Consider the following 12,759-nt stretch of genomic DNA (forward strand, 5'->3'; position numbering starts at 1 on the left):
GAGTTTAGTATCTGTTAGCAGATGTTAGCCTGATCACTGGAACAATCCCACTCGTGTTCTGACGTCTAACTGGAAAACTGCCTATCTGACAGTGACGTCATTTTCACATCCTGGAACGCGGCATTTCCACCATTTGTCTTTCTGTCGGGCCTGTCCCTTTAACAGCACTCGGTCGTTCCCGGAGAAAGTCGGCGCAGTTCGTCGTCGACCTCTTTCACTGCGGCTTCTTCGCCAAGCGGACTAACCCGCTGCTCTCATCCGATCCCTCAGCGCGGACTGTCGGATCCCTGAACTGTCCAGCCCCGGTTCCCGGAAAGCGTCCAGCTCCTGTCCAAATGCAAGCGATCAAATGTGTGGTGGTCGGCGACGGGTAAGGACTCTATCAGATGATACGGGCCAGCAGCGGAGCATTGCTCATGTGATGCGGCCGCCGACAGATGGATGATGGGAGGATGCTATGTGGAAAAAGGGATGGGGCTCGAGGAGCGCTGCATCGCCTGGCCCGTTTTTCTCCGGGTTAGCGGTGGGCTCGCCCCTCTGTTAGCGGCTCTCTGGCTGCATCCCGGCCGCTGCAGCCTGCAGGGAGGAGCCGGGCGCCTCGGGAAGCCTCGCAGAGAACACGGCCATCGTAGGCCAGTGGAGGCAGGCTGAAGTGCTGATGCACGCTGAGGAATGCGTGGCCCTCCCTGCCAGCAGCAAGCAGGCCCCGCTATTGTAACCGCTCAGCCAGCCCCTCGTCTTCTAGCGCCCAGATTCCTGCCTGCTGCAGCGGTCACCGCTCACGATCCGCACTGCTGTTTTTACAAGATAGATTCATAAGTGTTGAATGAGTCAATACTCATATTTTGTTTAAAAAGGCTGAATGTCGGAATACATATCATAAATAAATAAATAAATTCACAGCTGTGAATTCCTCCTCTGTATAATTCTGGAATAAATCCCGTCATTCTAGAGATTTGTGACCCCATAAATTGCTAGATTAGATTATAGATTATGGTGTTCAGAATGTACACATAACCTGCTGAAAGGAATTATTCACGTTACATAAAAACGTGATATAGCATCATAGATAGTGTGCAGTTCTAAACCCATGGCTCACTGTGGACTCCCAAACAGATGCAAAACAATATAAAGAGATCTTAGAAAAGTTGCAAAAGCTGAAATAAAATTAAACTCGAGACAATAAATGTCTGTAAAACTGAATAGATGTATCATTTGTTTTCAAAGGCATCTAAACTTTATTTAAAAAAATTTAAAAGTGACCCTGTCTAGAGCTGCACAGCATCAATCAATCAAGTTCATTTGCATTGCACACATCAGCCACCAGGTAGTTCAAAGTGCCTTACATGAGGCCTGCCACCATCAAAATCAACAATACGCATCAAATATGTTGATCAATATTCCAGTAGTTATGAGATGAAAGCAGCTCTATCCAGGCGAGTTTTTAGCCTTGACTTAAAGGAACTCTGTGTTTCAGCTGTTTTGCAGTTTTCTGGAAGTTTGTTCCAGATTTGTGGTGCATAGAAGCTGAACGCTTCACAGTGATCATCTCAGTATCTGTCTGCAGTACCGCAATTTTATATTTCAAAGAGTTCACACTCTACATATCAGTGATATATCTGGGCTTCAAGTGGCTCCAGACAGGAGGGAGAGCCCAGTGATGCTTAATAGATATCATCAAAGTCATTTTGTCACTGAGTTATTCAAGGAGTTTACAGTAGTTTTATAAACCATTCATTTCCTGTTGATTTATGGAAGGAAAGAGGCCAGGATTAGTCTTAGCTTGGACGTCTTGGAACAAGTTTAGTGATGAGTTTTCCTGAGCTCTGGTCCAGACTGTCCAGATGTGAAACCGCTAACAGCCCACACACTGTAGGTGTTGACAGAGCCTGTGCTGTGCTGTGCTGCACAGCACAGGCTTTCACTCCATCCATCCACTTTCACTCCATCCATGTTGTGGAGCTGCTCTCAGTTATTCTTAAAGGTTGTGGTTTTCCAGAACCACTTGGGCACCAGCAGCCATGACAAGAATTGCATCTTTCTCACACCATGAATGGACGTGTTCACATCCTGTGTGTCTTCACTCAGAATGACAAGTTCTGTTTCTCATTTTTATCATTTCCAAGAAAAAGCTGTTGTTTGCATAGCCCTTGATTTGTTGTCCTCAGTGGCTTTCCATACGAAAAGGCAGGTAGTGGCTCCTCCCATTTCCTGGTTTTTAGATTGAGTTGGCTTCAGTGTTTGCGCAAGTAGGGCTGAAACTTATATCACGATGTAAGAGTTTCATATCAGTCCATGTCGATAATTATTGATTACTCTTTTGTTTTAAATACCTGAAATATTGCTAAACTGGTGGCGCTTACAGTGTTTTTCCACAGTTTTCCCGCCACGGCATTAATTTTTGTTGTTAAGTACTTATGAGGCATGATGGTGCAACTTGAAACTGATCTTGCGCAAGTTAATCCACAGGTTGTTGCTAGGTAACCAAAGAGCGAGTGAGTTAGTTGATGCTAGCTGCTCAACCATGACAGGTTGAGTGGCTAAAGCCTTTCCTCTGCCTACATCTCCCAGAATGCTGTGCAGTTCTGGCTCAGAGTTCAGTGGAGATTCTATATATTAAATATTGCATCAAATGTATCATCTATTGATATTGATCATGTTCTATTGTGATATATATTGTTATTGATTTATTATCCAGGCCTAAACCCAAATGTGTATTATGTGGCGTGTTGCTGTCTCTTCTACTTGGTTGGTTTGTGTAACATTATCACAAGTCAATAGCAATCTGGTTGCGTCTCTACATTTCGTCCATCCAGAAATGTTGCTGCATTTTTCTTTAGGTCAGTGGATTGGCTCTTCAGTTAACTGCAACCTCTTTAGCACATGTTGTTTTCTTCTACAGAGGTTTAGTGTCTTGTAATTGAACTGTGTTGTTTAAATAAAAGTTTAAGGCATAGACATGTTGCACAGTTACACAGCTGTGGGACAAATATCATAGTGATTTCTCTTAATGTCCATCATATTTTAGCTTGAGTTTACCCTCTGGTTTGTATTTTAAACTCTACACAAACCTTCATGGAGGGCTGGCTGTATAGTTAATGAATAATCAAACATGGTACTTTCAAAAGGGACATTAATAAAAAATGAGTTGGAGGCATTGCCAAAACACAAGCTTTTGTTCTGACTGGAAGTGGACATCTTTCCAATCCTGGAACCAAGTATTTCCTTATCCAAGAGTAATCTGCCTTTGGTCCCCCCCCACCCCACCACTCCCAGTCTGAACAGCCAGTAAACAGTGTGTGATTGTTTGGGGCCAGTCTCCCAGATTTACAGGGCCCTTGCATTAACAGTACTATCGTTAATGTCCATGCTATCGTCAGTCTGAGGACAGTCCTGCAGCCTGTGAGTCCAGTATAGGAGGGGAGCAGGTCCTGCCTGTGTGTGTGTGTGAGTGTGTGCGTGTGCGTGTTTGTGTGTGTGTGTGAGAGAGAATGAGCTTGTGCTCACAGTAGTGGGTGGAGGCTGTGTCACAGAGGGCCACTGTGTCCCCGGGCAACATGAATCTGGGCCAGTGTGTGTGTGGCCCAGTGGAGGGGAGTAGTAGCCTGTCCACCCACTCCACCTCCAGGCACGTCAGACATTATTGACTCGTCCACACACTCCATACAGACATGGCTGCTCCATTTGTGCATGTATGGACCCGTTTGATAAATGCGCCCTGGTTTCTCTTCTTCCTCAGGGCTGTGGGAAAGACCTGTCTGCTGATCAGCTACACCACCAATGCCTTTCCTGGTGAATACATCCCCACTGTGTGAGTGAGCCGCAAACACTTCCACTGGAGAAAGAAAAAAAAAAAACTCGTGCTGATGACACGACAGTTAGGAATGATGGTGCTACAAAATAATGAATAGAATACTAATTAGTAAACCTTAAGCATGGCATGTAGAATATACAAAAGAAAGTACACCCTCTATCACAATAAGCACAAATCAACAGGCCAGGATAAAACACAAAGTCTTCATTTCTTTACCAGAAACAAAGAGACATGCAGTGAAACCGAAGAAGTGAGTGGAAACCCTCTGCCATAAAGTCACGGTGTGAAGAACAACCGTAGACCTGAATGAAGGTCACATCGATAATGTAATACATAATGTATTTATTGAGTGGAACCGTTGTACATAAAATAAATGTTTAATTGCATTAAAATTTGTAATGCCTCAAAATCAATGTAATTAATTAATTGCATAGATTTTTGCATTGGTCTTATTTAACATATAACATATAGATCAAAAAGTGAATCGTGAAGAGCAAAAAAAAAAGAAGAACTATCCAACTTATGAAAAAGAGTCTGACCTCGCTAGAAGTGTAGCTAAAGGGGTGTTCCAGCTTTTCTCCAGAACCACTTCTGAACATCCTCTGATCTCATCCTGAGGTCTGCATCTGTTTTTGCTGCCATCCAATTCTTTATCAGGACTCAGATCAGCTGTGTTTGTACAATTCATGCCTGTTTTTCCTAACCATGTGCTCTCCTGTCTCTCCCAGCTTTGACAACTATTCTGCCAATGTAATGGTGGATGGGAAGCCAGTGAACCTGGGCCTCTGGGACACGGCAGGACAGGAGGACTATGATAGATTAAGACCATTGTCTTACCCACAGACGGTACTCCGACTCCTTCCTCCTAAAATCACTTCCTCTCTCACGCACTGTCATGTAGGAACAACTGTATGGACGAATGTACATACAGTTCATATAACTAAGTGGAAAATTAGGACACCCCATTACAGGCTGCATACGAAAAGTTCATTTCTGTTGCATTTTAAAGGATAATTGTTCTGACGTTTGCCTACACAACACTGGTCAGTATATATGTGGAGTTTAGACAGATGCAGTTAGCCATTTAAGCCAGTAGGTGGGGTGTCTCAAATAGATTACTGACTATATCAAAATGAATTCATAATACAGTAAATGTTCATTATGTAAATATTTTAAGCAACTTTACTTAGCTTAATTTTTTGTCTTCCACTAAATTTTCCTACAAAGCTGCCAGGTAACGTCTGGTTTTTCCATTTCCTTATAATGATCATATTCTGGGTCATATGTTTTTAAACTTGAAAAACAAATGTTTCCACATCCATTTTGAACTCTTTTCCCGCCAACGCACCATGGACCTCCGGTCACCGACCAGACTGCCAGCCTCAAGAAAACAGCATCGCAACATGATTCAAAATAAATGTAGAATTCACTGCAAAGGATTAAAATCAGCACATCTAAGAAACTAACATACAGGAAAATATGGAAAATAATCATGTTTTTAGCTCTAAAGGGGTGTTTGCATGAAAAACAGCTTTCAGTTGCTTATCAATAAGACAATAGTGTTAAAAGATAAAGTCTGTTTCAAAGACAGCTGGAAAGCCACTCCAGGAAGTGTTTGTTCATATTTAACAGAACACTTTTATAAGTCTTTTATTCATTTTTTATGACTGTTTGCTCTTTTAAAAATTTATATAAAATTTCCACATGTCCAAATATGTTAGAAAAACACACGTTTGACCTAAGAGAGGAATTAAACACCTTCCTGTAGCTCACAGAATCTGAAGCTTCATATTATTTGATTATTGGTTTATAGATAGTGATCCAGAAACCAATTGATCCAGTTATTCTCTAAATAAACTCAAACCTTTTTGTGGCCACGAACAGACTCACAAACATACAGATTTCCTGTCAACCAGCGATCTCTCTGATTCTCTCCCAGGATGTGTTCTTGATATGCTTCTCCCTGGTCAGTCCGGCCTCCTTTGAGAACGTCCGAGCTAAGGTCAGTACGCTGACCGCCCCCTTCCGTTACCCCGCCCGAGCCCAGTCTGACCACTAGGAGGCACATCTATAGCGCCCCCTGGCATTAGAGACAGCCACTGCAGCCGCTCAGTCCTCGACTTGGAATGGTCAGAAGTTAAGCTGACTCCGTCTGAAGCCGGAGCAGAGAGCCGTTGCAGAGCGAGGCCTGAAGCAGCGCCGGCGCTCTGCGGAGGGAGAGGCGACCGCTGGGGTTTGGCGTGCTGAGCGTAAAGAGACGCTCTCATGTGAAATCACACCTTGAACAAGGTCCCACCTCCCTCTGCAGAACGTCCTCATCATATCATTTAAACTTGTTCAGCCTTCAAATTGTTTGTAGATAACTTTAATGAAAAACCTTTTTCATGTATTTGCTGAAGCTGTCACTATGTTGGTGTGACATGAGAAAAGAAATTATCACATGGTGACAGTTTCAACCAATATGTAAAAAACTGATTTTTGAAGTTCCATACTGCAGCTTTAGCTTTTCATAATGACTGCTTCATGTCGCTCATCCTTGTGGAGAGGCGTCTGACACTCGTCCTCTGCATCCAGCTCAATCTCCCGTTTCTTGTCTCCACTGACGTTGTCTCTCTCTAAATCCACTTGTGCACTCGCCCCTGTGTGCGCCCCTGGTGCTGTAGTGGTACCCAGAGGTGAGACACCACTGCCCCAACACACCCATCATCTTGGTGGGGACGAAGTTGGACCTTCGAGATGACAAGGACACCATCGAAAGGCTGCGGGACAAGAAGCTGTCTCCCATTACCTATCCTCAGGGTCTGGCTATGGCGAGGGAGATCGGTGAGAGCGCAGCGCAGACAAAACACATTTGTTAGCTCTCATTTTTGAGTAATACATCTAGAAAGGAGAATATGAAACTCAAGTGAATGATGGGTCATTTAGGTAGTTTACTATGCAGGGTTTATGTTTCTTAAGATATGATGTAGTAGCCACTGTGGTGGTTTGGTCTTAAAGGGACAGTATTATGAAAAATCAACTCTTTTCTATGCTATTTCCTCATCAAAAAAATACCTGGAGTGTTGCTTTGATTCTTTCATACGTGTTTGGGAAAAATCCTTTAATCCCCATGGCAACCATTCAGCTGTGCAAAACGCATGGATGGAGTTAGCTCCGCCTCTGATGTGCAGCGCCTCCTTGGAGTCACAGTTTCCAGGCTTCAGTCTCACAGATCAGCCCTCCACATCACTCCCCACTCAGCTCCTTCAGACTAGCCAGTAGCAATTAGCAAACACCTTGTGCAACTGCACATCTGCTGAGTTCATTATAAGAGCATTTGTCAGTGCAGTGCTGGTACAAACATTGTTAAAGGGTTAATAGAGGAGCCGTGTTGTGATGACTTCCTGAAGGCGGAGTGTGAAAAAGAGCAGAAGTTTTTAAAGAGCCCAATTTCAAGGCATCAAATCAGGAAGTAGAAGGTCTTTATTTTAAAAAGTTTTGTTGGCTCTAGTGGCCTTTATTTGAAAATAGTTCAACAGGAAAAAGGGTTATGAGAGGGGAGGAGTCATGCGGCAAATGTCACCAGGCCTAGAACTGAACCTGCGACTACTGGCACCAGGACTAAAACATGGGTTGTGTTTTGCCCCTGCGCCACCACAGCCTCTCCAGAATGTCTTTTAAATTATATTTGATATACAAATTGCATTTTCATAATAATGGAAGGTAGCATAGTTACTTGACTGTGCTATAAAATGGCACAATGAGCCTGGAAAACACAAAATACTGGCCCTTTAAATGACTGGGTTGGATTATTTTTGCTCTTTTCATTAATATGATTCATGTGCAGTATGAGATGAAAAGTGTTTTCATCTCATACTGCACAGATTTCTTTTTTTCTTGTTTCTCATGTCTTTATTTCCTCTTTTGCTTCTTTTTTCAGCAAAACTTACCAAAACAAGCATAAAAAAAAATCTGATCAATTTATTAGTTTAATGAATATCAGTTAACCAGTCCACATGCATATAATCTTAGCCTGATTATATGCATGTCATCTATGTAAGCTGTTTACAGAAAAAATAATAATAATATGATGGTGATCTGGAATGTCTATTTTTATACACCCTCCTTATGTTTACAGCATGTAAAGTGGGTGGATATGGGAAAGGCTGTTGCAATAGTGCAGCCATATGTGATTTTAATAATTTGTCAATCTGCTGCTTGAGGGGAGTCATAATCAATCTTTCTGTTCTGCAGAAAAGCTTCAGCTTTTCTTTGGTGAAGTTGGAAATTGTGCTGAGTGGAGATTTTTGTGTTGTGTTTCTTGGTGCAGCGCCCCCACAGGTGAGGGTGGGGGTTACAGGTTGCTCAAAGGGTTTCATTTGTTTGACTCTGTGTCGTGTGGAAGAGAAGTGGAGCAGCTGAAAATGTAACAAATGTTGCAGCTTTAGTCCTCAGTCAAACCGAGTCTATCAGACTGTCAGGTGTAAGAACACCTTTAAGCTGTATGTCCTTTTCAGATACTCTGTCTGTAAACATGTAGAGTACATGTTGGGCATCCTCCTGTTAGAACTAGGACGTTCACCCTCCTCTCCCAACATGTCTTCCTGGTCCTCAGGGGCTGTGAAGTACCTGGAGTGCTCCGCTCTGACCCAGCGAGGCCTGAAGACAGTATTTGATGAGGCCATCCGAGCCGTGCTCTGCCCCCCACCGGTGAAGAAGAGAGGGAAGAGATGCACCATGTTCTGAGGAAGAGGCACTGCTACAACACCACATCATCATGAACAACACACACACACTTTCTTTGAGAGAATGAGAGCCAAAACTGGTGAGAGTGAGTGTGCAGTTCAGTGATTGCTTTCTGTAGTCTTTTTTTTCTTTTTCAGAACCATATTTGGTTAGACGACCAACATTCTTTTTTTTTTTTTGACCATTCCTGAATAAGATGGTAGGTTCCCTGTGAATGGCACTGACTGTCCGTCTCCGTTGTACTGTTGCCAGGAGGACTGCAGCTTTCCACAACCGTCTTTCTACTGCTCTCTTCTCTCTCAGACATGCTTGCTTAAATTAACGCAGTGGTAATTACACAGAGCGTCAGGTGTTGATAGGTTCAGGGTTGTAGTTCCCCTCAGCTCCCTGTCTAAGATCAGCTCATTCAGCCCTGAAAACCTTCTGGCTGCTATTGCTGCATTCCAGTTACCTGGGAAGTCAGGACTCAGAGGTTTGACGTCAGACTCGGCGTTCCAGTTAGAAAGTCGGGATTTGAACATGGCAAGCTCATAAACATTGTTCACAATATCTCTTACAAACATCGTTTTGAGCTTGAAACACCATTTTTAATTTGTTTGGTTTAGAGTTGCAGACACTACATGTAATATAGATTATTTTCTTACATGTGTGTCTTGCAAAATAAACATTTTTCCACCACGGCTTACTGCTGTTGGTTCAAGGGTCAACCATACTGAAGCACGAACGTCGGAGTTGCTCCACTTTCCCGTTGGGAGATCTGACTGCGTTCCAGTTGAATTTTCCGACCAGGAAACCGGAATTTCCCAGTTCCGAGTACAACTGGAACGCAGCATGTCACAGCAATCATTTTCTGAGCTGCACTTTGAGATAATAAACATGTCTAGCTGTGTAAAATCATCCTGGTCAGACCACATGAGAATGGTAAGAAGTTGATTAGTGACCACTGAGTTCAGATCTGCAGCTCAGACTAATGTGGTGGCTTATGGTCAGAACAGAAAGCACAGCTTATGTTTTAGGCCTAAACGAAGCAGGTAAAATATTTAACACAGCTATATTATGTGATCTGAGGCTTTCTTTAAAAGATGCCCAATGATTCCAATAATTCATCTCTAGCCTGTTTGTCATTTTTAACAGAAAAGCTGTGAGCAGTCAGAGTAACACACTGTGGTTATGCCAACTGATGGATTAAGCTATAATTATTTATCCATGAGAATTTAGCTCAGCTGTAATTTCTCACCTGCCTTCCTTTATTTACATACTACTAATTTGTATAGAGACAATGTGAAGTCATAATTTCATAGTAGCTTTTTCATTTTCAAAGGAAATTCTTTAAGCTTGTAACACTTAACTCGACTTCCTGGTTTACTAGAAGCTGGGATTTGGGCTGAGAGCTCATCTGGTGCCAGTGAAGCTCATCAAACCAGTGATTCTGCTGTTCAACACTCAGTTCTGGCAAGCGGCTGATCTTAGCCAAGAATCAGTGGGAAACTTCAACTACAGTCAGGAAATCAGAGCTGCTTTGTAGGTTTGCTTTCAGAAAATGAAAAGTCTCTCATTTTTGTTGCAGTTTAAATTTAACACAGAGAGACAAAATGTCAGCGAAAGATCCAGAAAACAAAATGCAATTTTGATTCAAGTTTTCTTCAGACGTATTTGATCAAAACCTGTTGTGATGTTGGTGGAAGAGGCTGTTTGGAAGCACAGCGGCCTGACGGACCATCAGCAGGTCAGACAGATCTGAGTGAGGAGCGCTAGAAACCCTTCAGCACGGTGCTTCGGCAGATCTGAGCTCTGGAAGCCATCGCCGTGGTGATGCGTTCTAGTCGATGCTTATTGGTCGTGGTTCAGTTTTCAGGCCCTTACATTCATCCTGTACTTAGGGCTGAGTATCGTCTGATAGAATATTCAATATCCAGAACTGCACAGCACTCTGGGAGATGTAGGCAGGGGAAAGGTTTTAGCTGCTCAACCTCTCACATTGGTGACGTCAACCAACTCATTTAGTCTTTAGTTACCAAGCAACAACCTGTTGAGTAACTTGCGTAGCAGCTGTTTCGGGGTTTGCCACCATTCTTCATAACTGCTAAAAACTAAAAACAATAACACGGAGTAAAAACTGGATAAAACAGGAAATTTTCGCCGCCTGTTTGGTAGTTCCTTCAGATATTTAAAACAAAAGACGCATCAATAATTATAGATATCCACCGACATGAAACTCTTACATTGTGACAAGTTTTTATTGCTGTATCGTTCGGCCCTACCAGCTCTCAGCAGGTGGAGTTGATGCCGTAGAGCTTGGCTTTAGTCTCGGTATCTCCTCACCACCTAACACCTGCAGAATGAAGAACCTGGTCATGTGCCTTCTCCTTGGGGAGCTGAACTTTGACCTTCATTTAGTCAGTGTAGTGATTCCATTCCGCTGTGGTTCAGATGCTCCTGGCCCCTCGTTTGTCATCCACCCCAAGGTGAGACCCTTCATGGAGCTGCAGACTGAGCACACCTCATGGACATTAACTGGCGTTACCTAGCAACCAAACTTCAGACTGAAGTTCTTGTCCCCTGATGTCCTCTCTGAGTAGGCTGCTGTCAGAAGCTGATTCTGCAGACAAAAAACACCTGGGTGGTATCTGTTATCTGTTATTGATGGTTTGATAAATTGATTGTAATCTGTGTGCCTTTTGGTCGCCCAAACTCCATTCGCTCTGCAGGGGATCAAATACTTCAGTGTTTCTGGGTCTATTCTGTGTCTGACTGTTAAATGAATCTACCACAACATCGCAAACCATGTGATTCTCAGTAAGAAGGTAAACCTACAGAAACAGCAGAGTTTTCTCTTATTTCCTGCTCTGGAGCCGTGGACGTGCGTCAGACTAGCATGCCAAACATGGAGCTGTCCAACCTTGCTGCCTGAGATCTGCCTTCAGAAAGGGAGGAGCCTGCATGGTCTTAAAATGCTCTGTCTTCATGATCCCACTGATTAGATCTACTCTCTGTTCATGTGTGTGTGTGTGTGAGTGAGTTTGTCACAGGCATGTAAATAGACGCTGGTTTTTGTGTGTGAACAGACTCGTGTCGGTAGCAGTGACACGCTGTTGATCGGGATGGCGACTAAAGATAACATTGTTTTAAGCCAAGTTTTTTAGTGTCCAGTTTTTGGTACAATTTCATATTGTAGTAATACACGGGAGTTTTCGAAAATTGTGTGGACATTAAGGCAGAAAAAAAAAAGGTTTTAATGACATCGAGTGATGTACAGAATGCGCAACGCATTAGGAATATCTGTATGTACCTAAATATGTACCTTCCTAAAAGTAAAACAGTTAACTTTAAAGAAATTCTAGTTGCTCGTGTTGAATTTACAAGTGTTGCTAACAGTGTATAGGATAAAGGGGCCAATCTTTGTGCAGTTTGTCATTGCAGCAAACAGTGCAGATTGCACCTTTATGAGCAGATTTTTCTCTCTGGTTGCAGGGCTGCGTTGAGGGGTGGGTGGAGGGGGGCGGTGTCCCTCACCCTGCAGGGCTGCCTGTCATGCTGTGTGGTTGAATCATGTCATGTGGTCCTGCCTAGCTAAGGTGTCGATATGTAGCTGAGAAACACAGCAAAAGAAAAAAAAAAAACTGTAATACTATTATTGCATGGAAGTTTTCTGGTTGTTTGGCCCACTGTAAATCTTCTGAGAGCTTGTACGATGAAATGCATCGGCCATGTACGTATGTAAGATGACTTGTATACTTGTTCCAGCTGTTTGTCTTCTTTTTTATTAATTAATTCACATGTTGGTGTGGTTAAAAAAACCCTCATTTTTGTATACTAAATACAAATGTATACGTAAAGAACATCGCTTGCTGTCGTGATTTGACATGATACGCAGAGGAATCAGCGTCATGTTTGATACGCTGCAGTGTTTGAAGGCAGTGCAGGTGAGTGGTGAAGGGAGGAGTTTAATCTTCACTGGAAAGCTTTTTAAAATGTATGAAAACATGTTTTTCTTCATTCTGACGTGAACTCAGAACACTTCCTGTTTTAGCTCAGTTAGCTGAAATATTTCTGTTTGCTAATTACCAGAATAATGAGATGCCTGAATTAATCAACCCATTTAGTCATCAGTAATAACTGGAGGACACAGTCTCTAAAATGTGCTGCTGAAAGAGCAAAACAAAAAAGTCAACAGATCCGCTGTATTAATGCTCAGTCCAGCAGGAATGTTGAGCTTTTCA

General features: G+C 42.8%; 1 protein-coding gene across 3 annotated transcripts; it reads left to right on the plus strand.

The window, feature by feature from the left end:
- Positions 1-96: 96 nt before the first annotated feature.
- Positions 97-12,378, plus strand: rac3b (Rac family small GTPase 3b). 3 transcript variants are annotated; one of them, XM_044101958.1, is made up of 6 exons: positions 97-370; positions 3,740-3,811; positions 4,543-4,660; positions 5,754-5,816; positions 6,478-6,640; positions 8,408-12,378. In XM_044101958.1, the coding sequence occupies exons 1-6, from the start codon at positions 336-338 to the stop codon at positions 8,467-8,469; spliced, it is 513 nt and encodes a 170-aa protein (XP_043957893.1). In that variant the 5' UTR covers positions 97-335; the 3' UTR covers positions 8,470-12,378. The 3 variants fall into 3 exon arrangements, with proteins under 3 accessions (XP_043957893.1, XP_043957892.1, XP_043957891.1); XM_044101957.1 differs by having other exon boundaries at positions 136-370; positions 6,478-6,637; positions 8,409-12,378; XM_044101956.1 differs by lacking the exon at positions 97-370 and having other exon boundaries at positions 3,315-3,811; positions 6,478-6,637; positions 8,409-12,378.
- The last annotated feature ends 381 nt before the right edge of the window (positions 12,379-12,759 follow it).

This window comes from Gambusia affinis, linkage group LG20 (assembly GCF_019740435.1).
Source record: "Gambusia affinis linkage group LG20, SWU_Gaff_1.0, whole genome shotgun sequence".
Classification (NCBI taxonomy): Eukaryota; Metazoa; Chordata; class Actinopteri; order Cyprinodontiformes; family Poeciliidae; genus Gambusia; species Gambusia affinis.